Here is an 11,816-nt window from a genome sequence, read left to right on the forward strand (position 1 = left end):
CCACCTCCTGCTCCTCCTCCTCCCCGACTGGAGGGTTAACATCCGGTATGACCTCCTCCTCCTCATCCTCCTCCTCTCGCTGGCGGGAAGAAGATACCCGAGCCAGCCTACTCCTAGAGCCTGAAGCAGATGAACTCTCCACCAAGTCCTGTGGAACGTGCACACGGCGTCCCCGGCCCCGCCCGCGTGTCGACGCCAGCTGCGCCGCCGCCCGCTCGCGTCTAGCCGACGCAGTCTGGGACTCCCTGCCCTGTCTGATGCGTGCTGGCTGGTTGCCTGACATGTTCCTGTAAACAATCGAAATCGATTAATATGCGAGACAAATGAAAAAACAAAAAAAAATGCACTTCTGATACAGTTCGGAAGTTCATTTCCGAAACTGGGATGGAGGTGTTTTCGGAAATGAACTTCCGAAACACCGCTGCGCAGAGCTTTTCTGCAACCTACAATGGCAGACCCCAAAATCAAACTTTAAACCTATGTCTACACATTCTAAACATCCTAAATACCAGTACCAACCTAACCTAATACATATTTTCCTATTTGTAAACACCCTAATATTAATTTTAAGCATAGATCTAAAACTCATAATGCTTACCGATTGAAGAGGTTGGAGTGCTTTTTAATGTAGTATAGGAAGCTTGTTGGAGCCTTTGATGTTGCCTTGGAAGTCTTTTAACAAAATTTCGCCTTTGGTGTTGTTTGATGTTGGATTAGGGTAAATGAATGGGGGAGGGGGAGTGTTCTGCTTAATCTGCAGAACGTGTCTTATTTCAGATGTTCATTTCCGAAATTGTGGTTTCGGAAATGAACTTCCGAAATAAGACAATTTTTTTAAAAAAAAAAAAGGCACTTTCGGAGATAAACTTCCGAAAACACCTTTTTCATGCAGTTCGGAAGTTCATTTCCGAAGTCAGGGGTAGTTTGGGTTTTTCACCAGAGGTGAACTAGAAGGTTGGAAGGTTGGCAAAGAAATTTTCTAAAATAATTATGTATTAAATATCTTTTATGTCATTTTACATTTATAAGTCACTTAAACGGCTAATTTTACACTTTAATTAATTTATTAGCTATCAGTATCAACCATCGACCATAAACTATAAATTTAATTGAAATATACGAATATTTTATAAATATTTTACACAGTCCGTTAATATAACCGTTATATTAAAGATAAAATGTTTAACTTCTACTTGAATTACCTATATAGTGGCAGTGACACACATGAATCTTTATAATGCATTGAAGTGTAAAATATTTTATAGTAACAATGCATAATAAATCATTAAATCACATAAAAACAAACACACATAACACAAAAAAAAAAAAAAACCCAACATCTATATGTTGATGGTTGGGAGGGGTAGCATAACTGCTAAAAGGAATTTTGCCCGCTAAATTTAAGAAAACGGAGAATGAGATAACATATATCATTTTTTAAGGATACAAAACTCTACTAAGATTAAAACTTAATTTCATAGATATATAATACTAGGCAATGACACCTTGCCATTCATAGAGATTAGAATCACAAACTAAGTAACATTTGAAATAACTCAATTTAACATTAAAATATAATAAATAAACTACTTATAGATAATGATAAAATATAATACTTGAGTCACTTTCTCATTTAAATATACCTTGTTCATCTCTAAGAAACAATAATCTATTTATGATATATTTATGTCAAATTATAACAAACAATTCAAATTCTCTACCGATCTTATCTACTATGAACAAAATGTTAGCATCCAATTATAACACACAACCAAAGAAGGAAAGAATGAATCTCTACACATGGATACCATATGTCATATTCTTGATTATTTCCGTGTATTACAAGTTACAACATGTTGTAATAAAGTAATTGTGGGAGAAAGTGGATTGAAGATACATGAAAAACTTTTGAAGAAGAACAAATTTAAGTTATCACTAGATGATCAAAGCAAAATTCAAAATGTGGAAACTAGAAGTTTCTCCTTTTACACCTATCAACCTTTACATATATTTAACATCACATACATTAATGAATAAATCTAGTAAAACATACCTTATTCCCACAAGTTACAAAGAATATTACAATGGCCAAACTAGCCTATCTTGAGTATCCATTGGCCACAACAGGGATCCTCACTTTGTGTCCTCTGCTTCCCTTCATTAAAACCTCTCCAAAACTATATCTTCCTGTCACCGATCGAACAGTAAGTGTCACGGTAAACTTACGTGAAGCCCCGGCTTTGATTGTCATTGCAGGAGGGTTTACTTCGATGGCGACTGCTGGTTGCATTCTAGCAGACATCACATAGGTTTCTTGCTTAGCAACGTTTGTGACTGTGCGAGTAATAATTTGAGTTCTCACGAGATGTGAAACTGTAATTGATGGAGTATTTAAATTATATGGGTGGCCCATGGTTTTGTTGCATGGTGAGTTTGTGTACTTCTTTATCTCATGAACATCAATTCCAGGTGTTGTGCACAAGAACCCTAAATAATCCAAGTATCCTGCAAAATGGTTAACAAAACTAAGTAAGAAATTTAGAATATTTTGGTCTTTGTTGAGTATGGCTCATATACATAGTGAGTTTTTTTGTAAACTGAGTCGTAGTATTATATATATTGTTTGTAACATTAAACATTGTAAGTTGTAACACTAATTTGTCAGAGTTGAAATGGAATTATAGCCGCTCTATAGTCACAGGATAGACACCATTGGCCGAACTGCGTTAACAAAGATCGATCGTGTTCATAGTCTTTTACTTTCGTTTCTTTAATCTTCTATACTGGCTGTTGTTCTAACAGTTTTTCTTCCTTTGCACAAACAAAAAGTTATTTCTCGAAAACATCCTTTTAGATAATTATGCAGTAAAGCTGAAGACAGACAAGTTCTAGCCAAACTCAAACATATTTAGTAACTAATTTAAATGAAGATACCTCTGAAAGCCTCAGGATAAATATGTTTACTGTAAAAGAATAAGATCCCTTGAAAGTAGCTATTTAAATCAAGACTTAAAGTTGAAAAATGGCAAGACTAAATACTATAGAGAAACCAATAAAAGAGATAAAGAAGACACATGATTTGATCACAAAGTTCTGGTGATTGTGCCTACGTCTTTGATAGAGAGCAAAAGCTGTGATTTCAGTTAATAGCTGATTAGAGTTACATATTACAATTTGAGTTTAAATACTCCGCTTTGCCTCATTGAGCGTTCAGCTCCATTTGCTCCGCTTGATCGACTGGCTACTTATCAGTAAATATGAGCTGTACACCACACTTAAATACGTTGTTGGTCTTCGTAATATTTTCATATTTATGTTTCAATCACTATAATACTTATTTTTTTTGTTGGAAACGGTTTTTGTAATATATTCATTTTGATTTTTCTAGTCAACACTATGTCTAACATACATTGTAGAAGAATAGGTAATAAACCACACACTGTGTTCCGAGTAACTATGACTAAGACAAGAAAAATAGTTAAATTAGAGGGAGAAAACAAATGAACCTGCATCAAAGATGAGTCCAGGGTCCAAGGCTTCTCTTGGATTCACATGTCCATTCCCATAATCAAAAGGAGAGGCTCTGACCAGCTTCACAGCTTCTGTTTCAGAATATTGCTGAGCTAGAATTGGGTTTCCTGCTCTGTCCAGAGTTGTTGATGTTGTAAGCAAGGCTGATTTAATGGCGGCAGGGCTCCAACGTGGATGTTTCTGCTTTATAAGAGCAGCGATTCCAGCAATGTGGGGTGCAGCCATGCTAGTTCCAGATATCATGGCAAATCCCTCTCCTGCTCAAGCAAAAACGATTGGTTCTTGATTTCGTTATTGATGAATCCTTATAAACATAGTCAATAAATTCTGTATATAGTAGCGTAATGATATAAAACTTCTTTTACTTAGGTCCAAATGTTGGTAAAAGGACGAATTTTCCAAACTAACCGATTAAGAGACAACTTAATCAAACCATTACTTACCATCATAATTTGCCTCATCAGTTCCGTTTAGAGACCAAGCACCCCAAATCAATGAACCCGGAGCTAATATATCTGGTTTGAGAAGATCTGCTTCTTGGAAGCTGAAATCCTTTATATTTGGCCCTCTAGCAGAGAATAAAGCCACCTGTGGTGCGGATTTATGCATAATAGGCCTCAAACCATCCTCAATTTTACCTGTGCCTTTGAAACTCTTCACTCTTCCAGTCCAGTCTCTTGACGTTGAGATATTATAATAATCTATCAATTCCTGAAAAAAAAAAAATAGGATTTGAATATTATAATAATCTATCACGTGATCATAAATATGTACAAATGAAAACATATGAAGAGAAGATTTAAACAGTAGCTGCGCCTTAAGGATGCAGACGGATCGGTAGTTAATTAGTTATCCAAAATGGGTCAAATACCTTTGAAATGCTGACATCTGTGATTAGAATTCCAGGAAGACCAACAGGGACTGGATCAAATCTTGTTCCAGGAGAAGCATTTTCTACACAGAGAACAAATCCAACTGCTCCGAGAGCCTTTGCTGTTTCCGACACTTTCTTAATTGATGCAGTACCAACAACAAAGTTGTAAGAATAGCCACAGAGAAGAATTTTCCCTTTTATCAAGTTTTTGTTTAAGACTTCTGGTCTCTGGCAATCTGTTGGGCTGTACTTCATAACTGAAGAATCTAGCAGCACATCATTTGCAGCAACCAATGTGAATGTTTGGTTTAAATGTGTAGAAGCTGCACAAAACCACTAACAACAAAAATTAGCATACAAGGGAAACGAGAAGACAACAAATGAATTGTTGACAACCATGAACATGTCATGGTGCAAAAGCATGAAATTTACAGAACACCTAAGCCATGTTAATTCAAAGAAACACAGTATGAAGTTGGAAACTCACGTGACAACCCAAGTCCTGCTAAGATTTTTCCATTTCCAAGACACAAATGGTTTTTATATCTACGATCATCAATTGCAGCTGCTACAGATACTATCCACGGACTATATGAAACCAATGACTTAGGAAAAGGGCCACCGTTCCCCGCAGCCTGTGCAACAAACACTCCAGCTTTCACAGCCCCTAGAAGTGTAGCATCAAAAGGATTCAAAAACGTGGTTTTGGTGGCTGCTGGCGGGCCATTTGGTCCAACTGAAAGGCTGAGTATATCCACTCCATCATGTACAGCCTGTTGACTCTCAAATTTGAAAAATTACACATCTTGCAATATACAAGGACAGTAGAAAAAGTGAAACTATACTGATGGTTCAATTTTATGATCATGTTGATTTGAGCTAAGTTTTTTTAAGCAATTCAGTACATGACCTAGATATCAATGAAGGAGTAAAACATTAGAGTTTTACATTCAGAGTCAATGAGCCAACAAGAGTACATGACATGTTTGGCCTAAATATGTTGTTGGGTGATAAAACATTTCGGATGAAACACTGACATATATGATATATACCTGATCAATTGCAGCAACTACATCTGCAACAAATCCTCCAAACAGTCTATAGAGTGCTTTGTACACAGCAATCCTGAAATAAAATGCATCAAGTGTTTATAGCAACATAATAAACCGCATAAAAAGTTTCCAATCAAACAATGAACGATTAGAGTAGTATTCCTCACCTGGCACGGGGAGCCATTCCACTTGCTTTCCCAAATTCATGTCCATGCAACCTCACAGGAATTCCATTTCTTCCAGCTGCAATAGAGGCTGTATGACTGCCGGATGAAGATGAAATAAGAACCATGGAAATATTATAAGAACTGCTCTTTTATGTCAAGCATTGGACTCACAATATAGAGAGCATCCCGAGGATTTGAAGTGAAGAGGTTAATAAAGTGGGAAAAGGGTCTAACCTTCCATGGCCATCTCCATCCAGAGGAGACGCAAAATCAATTGAAGGATTAAACGTTCCAGAAGCTATTGCAGCTTGAGCAAAATGTTGAGCTCCAATAATCTTTCCATTACAGAAACTTCTTTTAGTCTTAGGATCAACTTCACATTTTCCTCTATATTTTGGAAGTGGTTCGTATGGTTCAGTATTATGCGTAGAAAAACTCGGGTGGTGAGGATATATCCCAGAGTCCACCAATCCAATCACAATGTCCTCTCCAGCCCTATCACAGCCTCCTCCCGTTGGCCAAACACTGGTTGGAAGTCCTAAAAATTGTGGAGTATGTGTTGTAAGTCTCCTCACTTTCCAGTCCCTCTCAACAGATTTCACACCAGGAGCATGTCTAAGAGTTTCTACCTACTAATGTAAGATTATATAAGGTAACGAAATCAGAGTGCAGAAATGGATTTCAAAAACTCGATCTCATTAGTCTCAACAACATTATAGTAAAGAAAGACGATACAACACAAAACATCACCTGTTCTGGGGAAAGATGAACCGCAAATCCATTTATCAGATGTCTATAGCTATAGAGTTTTGTGTATGTTCCATGGTCGAACAGTAGCCCCAGAAGCATATCATGTTTATTCTCAAGGTGTTGAGCATATGAAGTCACCAATTCACTGAAGTAAAGTTTAGAAAAACATGAAAATTTTTACAACACCACAAATCAATATCCACTTCTCAATTCAGCATACATATACTATAATTCTAGAGTATCTAAAAGCACTTGTATTTAAAAGCATAACTTTCTGATCAATGACTAACACCAATTCATTGTGAATAGTAATTCTTTAATTCTAGAGTGTCTAAATTCACCACTCATTCAGAATGTAAACCCATTAACAAACAAAACCACGTGATTCCTGTAATTTTCATTACTAGATATCGAAAAGTATCTGCAAAAATCATACCTTGAGGTATCAATCTTCTCATCAGATTCCACAGCAGTGGCTTCAAACCCATCAACACCACCAGTATAACTTATGATAGGCTCGCCTTCAACCGTTACTATATAAACCTCTGCCTCACCATATAACACAATGCCAAATAGAATCATAAATACACACCAAAATTCCACCAACAACCTCATTTCTCATCAACCAATCACCAACCTCAACACTGTTTAAGACCTGTTTCATCATTTCCACACAACAACACAAATCAATACTCCACAAAAAGATATTATAACAAAAATTATAAATTAATCAAAAACAAAAAATGCTTTCTTATTCTAAAAATTACAAAGAATCTTTTTCATTCCATTTCAGTATTAAGATAAAACTACAGAGTTAGAGTAACAACAACAACCAAGCCTTATCTCAGCACGTAGGGTCGGCTACGTGAATCAACTTTCGTCATAATGTTATATCCAGGATCATTCTTCTATCCAACACATTAGAGCATGATCATGAAAAGAATAGGCTTAAATACACTTTTCGTCCCTGTAAGTTAGCGTGTTTTTGATTTTCGTCCCTGTAAGTTATTTTTTTGAGTTTTAGTCCCTATATCTTACTTTTTGCTCGAGGTTTAGTCCCTAAAGCCAAAATCCGCAGGAAAATCTGCAGGTTACCTGCGGATTTTCTTGTGAAATTTCCTACGGATTTGGATTTTAGGGACTAAAACGAACGCGAAATTGAAATATAAGGACTAAACCCCAAAAAAATACCTTACCGGGACGAAAATCAAAAACACGCTAACTTACAGGGACGAAAAGTGTATTTAAGCCAAAAGAATATTATGAGATTCATAATTTCATATTATCATGAATAATTTCATAATTTTATTTTACATAATTAGAGTCAAATAAAATAAAGACGAATTAGTGATGAACATCAAGCATTGAAATAATAATTATATTTATAAAAAAACTGAGCAAGTATCATTCATAATTTCACAACGAAATTAAGAGAAAGTGCAGATGCAATTAAAGTAAATGAAAATAATGTTCATAGCATAATTAATAAACTATGATATAATATTATAATAATTTTGACTTCCGATTCTAAAAGAGAAAAAAGTCTTCATAATCTGGTCAAAGATTAGTTATCAAAGTTCAAATTATAGATTGATTAGACCTTAACTAAAAAAACTCTGATGATTATGACGGTAAAACTACTTCGTTAACAAGGTCAATTCATGTTTAGGAGAAACTGAAATGAAGCAATGGAAGTTAGTTAATAATTAAGAGAGCGTGTATGTTACTTACCGGTGAGGATTCGATCGGAGTCACATGTAGAGAAGAAAAGCGCGTGGAGATGAAACTGAAAAACGAGTGCGAGTCAAAAACTGATGGTGAAGTTTGAAGATAAATGGAGAAGAAGAAGGAGAAGGAGAATAAAGGAGATGAGAAAAAGTGGAAGCAAAGAATCGTCGAGTGGAAGAAAAGGAGAAGAAGGATTTATTATTAATTATTATAATTATGAAAGAGAAAGAGAAAGGTAGCTATGATATGTATGATACGATTGCTAGCTAAGAAAGGTTGATTAAGGCGTACGACATTGAAATGGGATGGGTGTGCAGTGTAATGAGTTTTGAGTAGAGAGATCTAACGGTTAGCTTTAGTTGTTGCCATTGATGGATAGTAAAGGAGAGGGAGGGAAAGGAAGGAGGAGTGAGTGAGAGGTTGTTGTGAGATGGAGGAGGGATTCTTTTATTTTATATTTGGAATCTATAATAGAAGTAATGTTTTTTTTTAATATTTATATTAAACTAAATAAATACTAGATCGATCTTGTATTTGTATTGTATCACACATGTGAATCATGATCCATGTATAAGGAATATTGTTATATATGTACTAGTTCTTTGAACCTTTTACTCTTTTTAATGAGAATAGAGATTCCATTTTGTTGAAACTAGTTTTGATGTAGAATGGACACATGTGAAATTCGATGTATCAAGATGTGTGCTGTAATATTTGGTCTCTTACAACAGACAAATGTATGCAATTATGGTTTTGAGTTATTCTATCCAACATTCACTATGCAAATAAGATCTCACGTTCATGATGAAGGGTTGATTTGAATGTACTGGTGCAACATGTTAAACTCGATGCTTCAACATATGTGCAGTGCAACATCTGGCCTTGACAACAGGTCGGATGGATGTTGTTGGGTGCAGAATTTTGATTAGAATTTGATCATATTTGTTGCAGTTATTTTAGCAATGGTTTGTTTGATTTGTTTGACAGTTAGAGATGTTCAAATCAGGTTGAATTGAGATTTGAATTTGAATTAGAAAGAAATCATATATTATTATTGGAAATATTTAAGGAGAAGATCATATCCAACAGATTTCTAGAATTTTCTAGAGGCAACCTAATCAGATATGTAAGAGAGAAAAGCCCATAAGACATTGCTATATAAGGAGACTCAGTCTCACTCTTAAGACATGGATTTTGTGCGTAAAGATTATGTTCTTTTTTGTTAGGGTTTGAGTCTTTGTAACTTGTATTCCACATTATGCCATAATAAGGGTTAGGGTAGAATTTTTATGCACAACACTCTATGTTTCAGTAACTTGGTGTAATACGGTGGGAGAACTGACTTTTCAAAATGTTGCAGATAGCAAGAGTCGCCACCGACTTTTATTTTATCCAATAAGAAAGGCTAAAAGAACAGGAAAAGAACTTTTAAAAAGATTTTGAGTTCGGGGGATAGGTTATACAAAGGGAAGGTGTAAGCACCATTTGTATCCATGGTTATCCATGGGCTCTTAATTACTTAGCCCACTTTTGTTTTCAAAATATTTGAAGTATAGTGTGTGAATAGGAAAAGACTTTGTTTAAGGATTTTAGCTTGTAAATAAGCGTAGCCTCGTTTTGAAAATATTTGAAAATAAGTGGGGAAAAGAGATTGGAATTTTGAATTTGAATTTGAATAGAGCAAGCAATCAGGAGCACCTACCCTAAGTTAGAAAAATTGTTCTTTTAGCTTTTTAGTTTGAAAGGGCTATCCATACCATAGGAAGGTAGGAAGTCCTTTCATTGGATGTAAAGGGTCATCGAGGAAGTATCGTTCGCCATATAACTGTCCCTACCATATAGAGGGTAGGTAGTCTTTAGGGAAGGATAGAATAGTCATTTAGGCAACAGGCGAGGATACCTTAGCAATGGGACAATCATCTTTATTTCCGAGGCAGCATCGTGGGACAAAATCTTATGATGATTTCAATGAATTAAGGCAGCATTTGCTTTAGGTATCCTCGGAATCGAGGGACTTGACTATTTTAGAATCGTAATTAAAAGGCAACAGGCAACAAGAAGGGTTACCCTAAAGGTGTGTGTGTGGCACAATCAGGTGGTTAAGTTCAGATATTTTATCTTGTAATTAGAGTGATACTAGGTTAATTTTAACAAGGTTTGCACTCCCTAGGATTACTAACCACGCAGTATAAAGGCATAACTAAAGAGTCCTACGCTATTACAATAAACACCTGCGGGCAGAAAATAAAAGGCGGAAAATAAATACTAATTACTATTACAAAAAAAACCTTTTGCAAACCTATATATTATTTCTAGAATTTAAATGGCAGAATTTAAATAAATTAAAATAAAAGGCAAAAAATTTAAATGAATAATTAAAAACATGCGACATACACAGAGTATGGGATGAGGAGAGAAATCATGAATAAAATATATTTTAAGAAAAAACAGGGTTAAAAACCTTAAGGCTAAAAAACCTAACCTACAGTTAATGGACAACACCTACCAGTAATTACTGAGCCTAACTGCACTAAAGTAAAATGGCAAGGGAGAGTCAATTGATTAAATAAACCTAATTAGCCTAAAATTAAATTATTAATCTGAAAATCCTAATTTGATTAAATTAGCCTAAGTCTAAAAAATTAATTATTGGCTAAACCTAAAACTAAGTTAATTGATCTAATTTAAAATTTAAATTAAAATTATTATAAAAACCTAAATTAAAATTATTAAATAAAATTATCACTAATTATTATTAAACCTAATTTAACTAATTACCATAAAAAATTATTAACTTATTAAAATTATTTCTAAAAAAAACTAATTTAAATAATTAGGTAAAAAGAAAAAAGAAAAGAAGTTTATATAAATAAAAATAAAAAAATTTGAGAAACCTGGCGCCTGATCCTATGTGGTTGAGGCTGGGAGGTCCATGGTGGTCTGGCACTATAGTGATCCTTGGATCTGGAGATCTGGTAATCCAATGGTGGGGTCTTGAGGATGTAGGATGGACACCAACGGGCTGTACACACTAGATCTGCGTTCAAATAGAATGAAAAATAAAATTGTAAAACCTGGGAATCGAACCCAGGTCATGGTAGTCACACCCTTTGAAGAATTACCTGCGGATTTTCTCACGGTTCTAGCTGCGACTTTTCCTGCGATTTTCCATAGCCATTCCTGTGAAGATTCAAACTCAGAAAAATACACGTTAGACAAAATCACATGGCACCCAAACCCCCTAATTAGGGTGTTCTGAATTCATTGGTGGTGTTCTTTTGGCTTGAAACGGCCAGCACGCGTTGATATGAAGAAGAAGCTCTCCATGGCTTCAAACATGGCAACCAAGGATCCTTGCGTTCATGGCCTCATGTACTGGTCCAGATACGTTCTAAACGGCTAAAGAATCACATCAGTATGTTCAGACCATATTAAAACATCACAGCATAGTTAATACGAAAACTCACAAATGTTCATGAAGTTGTTGATTATGATGCATGCCTTACATGTATGGTCAACCTTTAAAAATCACCTGGACTTACCTTAGGAGGTTTCAGAAGTGGGATGGAAAGCTTGTTCACCTCTAACTCATCCTGAAACCGTGAATATAAGTTTGCCCTAATTTGTTGCTTTTTTGCAGTATGAATAAGGGTTGTGGAGGCTCCAATTTTCGTGGTCCCTCATGCTGAAGAGAGTGAGAATATATAGAGGAGC

The 11,816-nt window shown here is 35.4% G+C and overlaps 1 protein-coding gene across 2 annotated transcripts; it reads right to left on the reverse strand.

The window, feature by feature from the left end:
* Positions 1 to 1,801: 1,801 nt before the first annotated feature.
* LOC131626377 (subtilisin-like protease SBT2.6) lies at positions 1,802 to 8,554 on the reverse strand. Of its 2 annotated transcripts, none has more exons than XM_058897192.1 (11): positions 8,106 to 8,554; positions 6,811 to 7,029; positions 6,375 to 6,519; positions 5,859 to 6,253; positions 5,625 to 5,720; positions 5,458 to 5,530; positions 4,893 to 5,178; positions 4,403 to 4,728; positions 3,975 to 4,242; positions 3,507 to 3,788; positions 1,802 to 2,505 (listed from the first exon to the last, which is right to left on the reverse strand). In XM_058897192.1, the coding sequence occupies exons 2-11, from the start codon at positions 6,987 to 6,989 to the stop codon at positions 2,099 to 2,101; spliced, it is 2,457 nt and encodes an 818-aa protein (XP_058753175.1). In that variant the 5' UTR covers positions 6,990 to 7,029; positions 8,106 to 8,554; the 3' UTR covers positions 1,802 to 2,098. The 2 variants fall into 2 exon arrangements, with proteins under 2 accessions (XP_058753175.1, XP_058753176.1); XM_058897193.1 differs by lacking the exon at positions 8,106 to 8,554 and adding an exon at positions 7,208 to 7,307.
* Between the last annotated feature and the right edge of the window lie 3,262 nt (positions 8,555 to 11,816).

The sequence above is a fragment of the Vicia villosa genome, unplaced genomic scaffold (genome assembly GCF_029867415.1).
Source record: "Vicia villosa cultivar HV-30 ecotype Madison, WI unplaced genomic scaffold, Vvil1.0 ctg.000283F_1_1, whole genome shotgun sequence".
NCBI classification, from domain to species: Eukaryota; Viridiplantae; Streptophyta; class Magnoliopsida; order Fabales; family Fabaceae; genus Vicia; species Vicia villosa.

Excerpts from the sequence above, each read along its gene's own strand:
- LOC131626377 (XM_058897192.1), bottom strand. The coding sequence starts at position 6,989 with ATGAGGTTGTTGGTGGAATTTTGGTGTGTATTTATGATTCTATTTGGC. Across the intron at positions 5,721-5,858 it reads GATGGAGATGGCCATGGAAG|TCATACAGCCTCTATTGCAG; the intron begins GTTAGACCCTTT and ends TTCATCCGGCAG. Across the intron at positions 5,531-5,624 it reads GGAATGGCTCCCCGTGCCAG|GATTGCTGTGTACAAAGCAC; the intron begins GTGAGGAATACT and ends ATTTTATTTCAG.